At 48.6% G+C, this 537-nt stretch overlaps 1 protein-coding gene across 1 annotated transcript in view; it reads left to right on the top strand.

Annotated features, from left to right (window-relative positions):
* Positions 1 to 537, top strand: part of afap1 (actin filament associated protein 1) — a 151,103-nt gene that overhangs the window by 123,407 nt on the left and 27,159 nt on the right. Inside the window, 1 exon segment of the mRNA XM_032510992.1 lies at positions 218 to 332. Coding sequence (XP_032366883.1) covers positions 218 to 332 — 115 coding nt within the window.

Below are 537 nucleotides of genomic sequence, written 5' to 3'. Positions count from 1 at the left end.
AGTTTCTGCATACTGGGGACCCGTACTTTTACACATTTCTGCAATAAAACTTTGGTGTACTCCACATTTCCGGGTTCTAGTTGGCTACTAGACTAGTACTGCTGTACTGCTCCATGTACAATGTACTTTATATTCTACTGTTTGTTAGAGCACTGTGGCAGACAACCTTTTGGAAGAAATCTTCTTTTGAACGAACCTTTACGTTCTCTCCTCCCAGTTTCACCAGTAAGCGCGCCGTCTCGCCCAACCCGTACCTGGACAACCCGGTCAACGGCTACGCCTGCCCCACCGGCATGGCCCTGCACTACGATGATGTGCCCATTAACGGGATGGTAAGGACTCGCCTGCTCATAGCTGATACACACACATAGTCTGGATCAACAGAAATCGCCATGATAATTGCGTGACCTTCCACTCTACGTGTGTTTCGGACCTTAAACCCATAACACCCTGTTGTAGGTAGATGTCACCAGCGGCCGTAGTAAGGCGAGTAACCGGAAGGATGACTCAGACGTTGAGTTTTCAGTGAAAAGGGGA

The sequence above is a fragment of the Etheostoma spectabile genome, unplaced genomic scaffold (assembly GCF_008692095.1).
Source record: "Etheostoma spectabile isolate EspeVRDwgs_2016 unplaced genomic scaffold, UIUC_Espe_1.0 scaffold302, whole genome shotgun sequence".
Lineage (NCBI taxonomy): Eukaryota > Metazoa > Chordata > Actinopteri > Perciformes > Percidae > Etheostoma > Etheostoma spectabile.
This window is presented reverse-complemented; position numbering and strand designations above follow the sequence as displayed.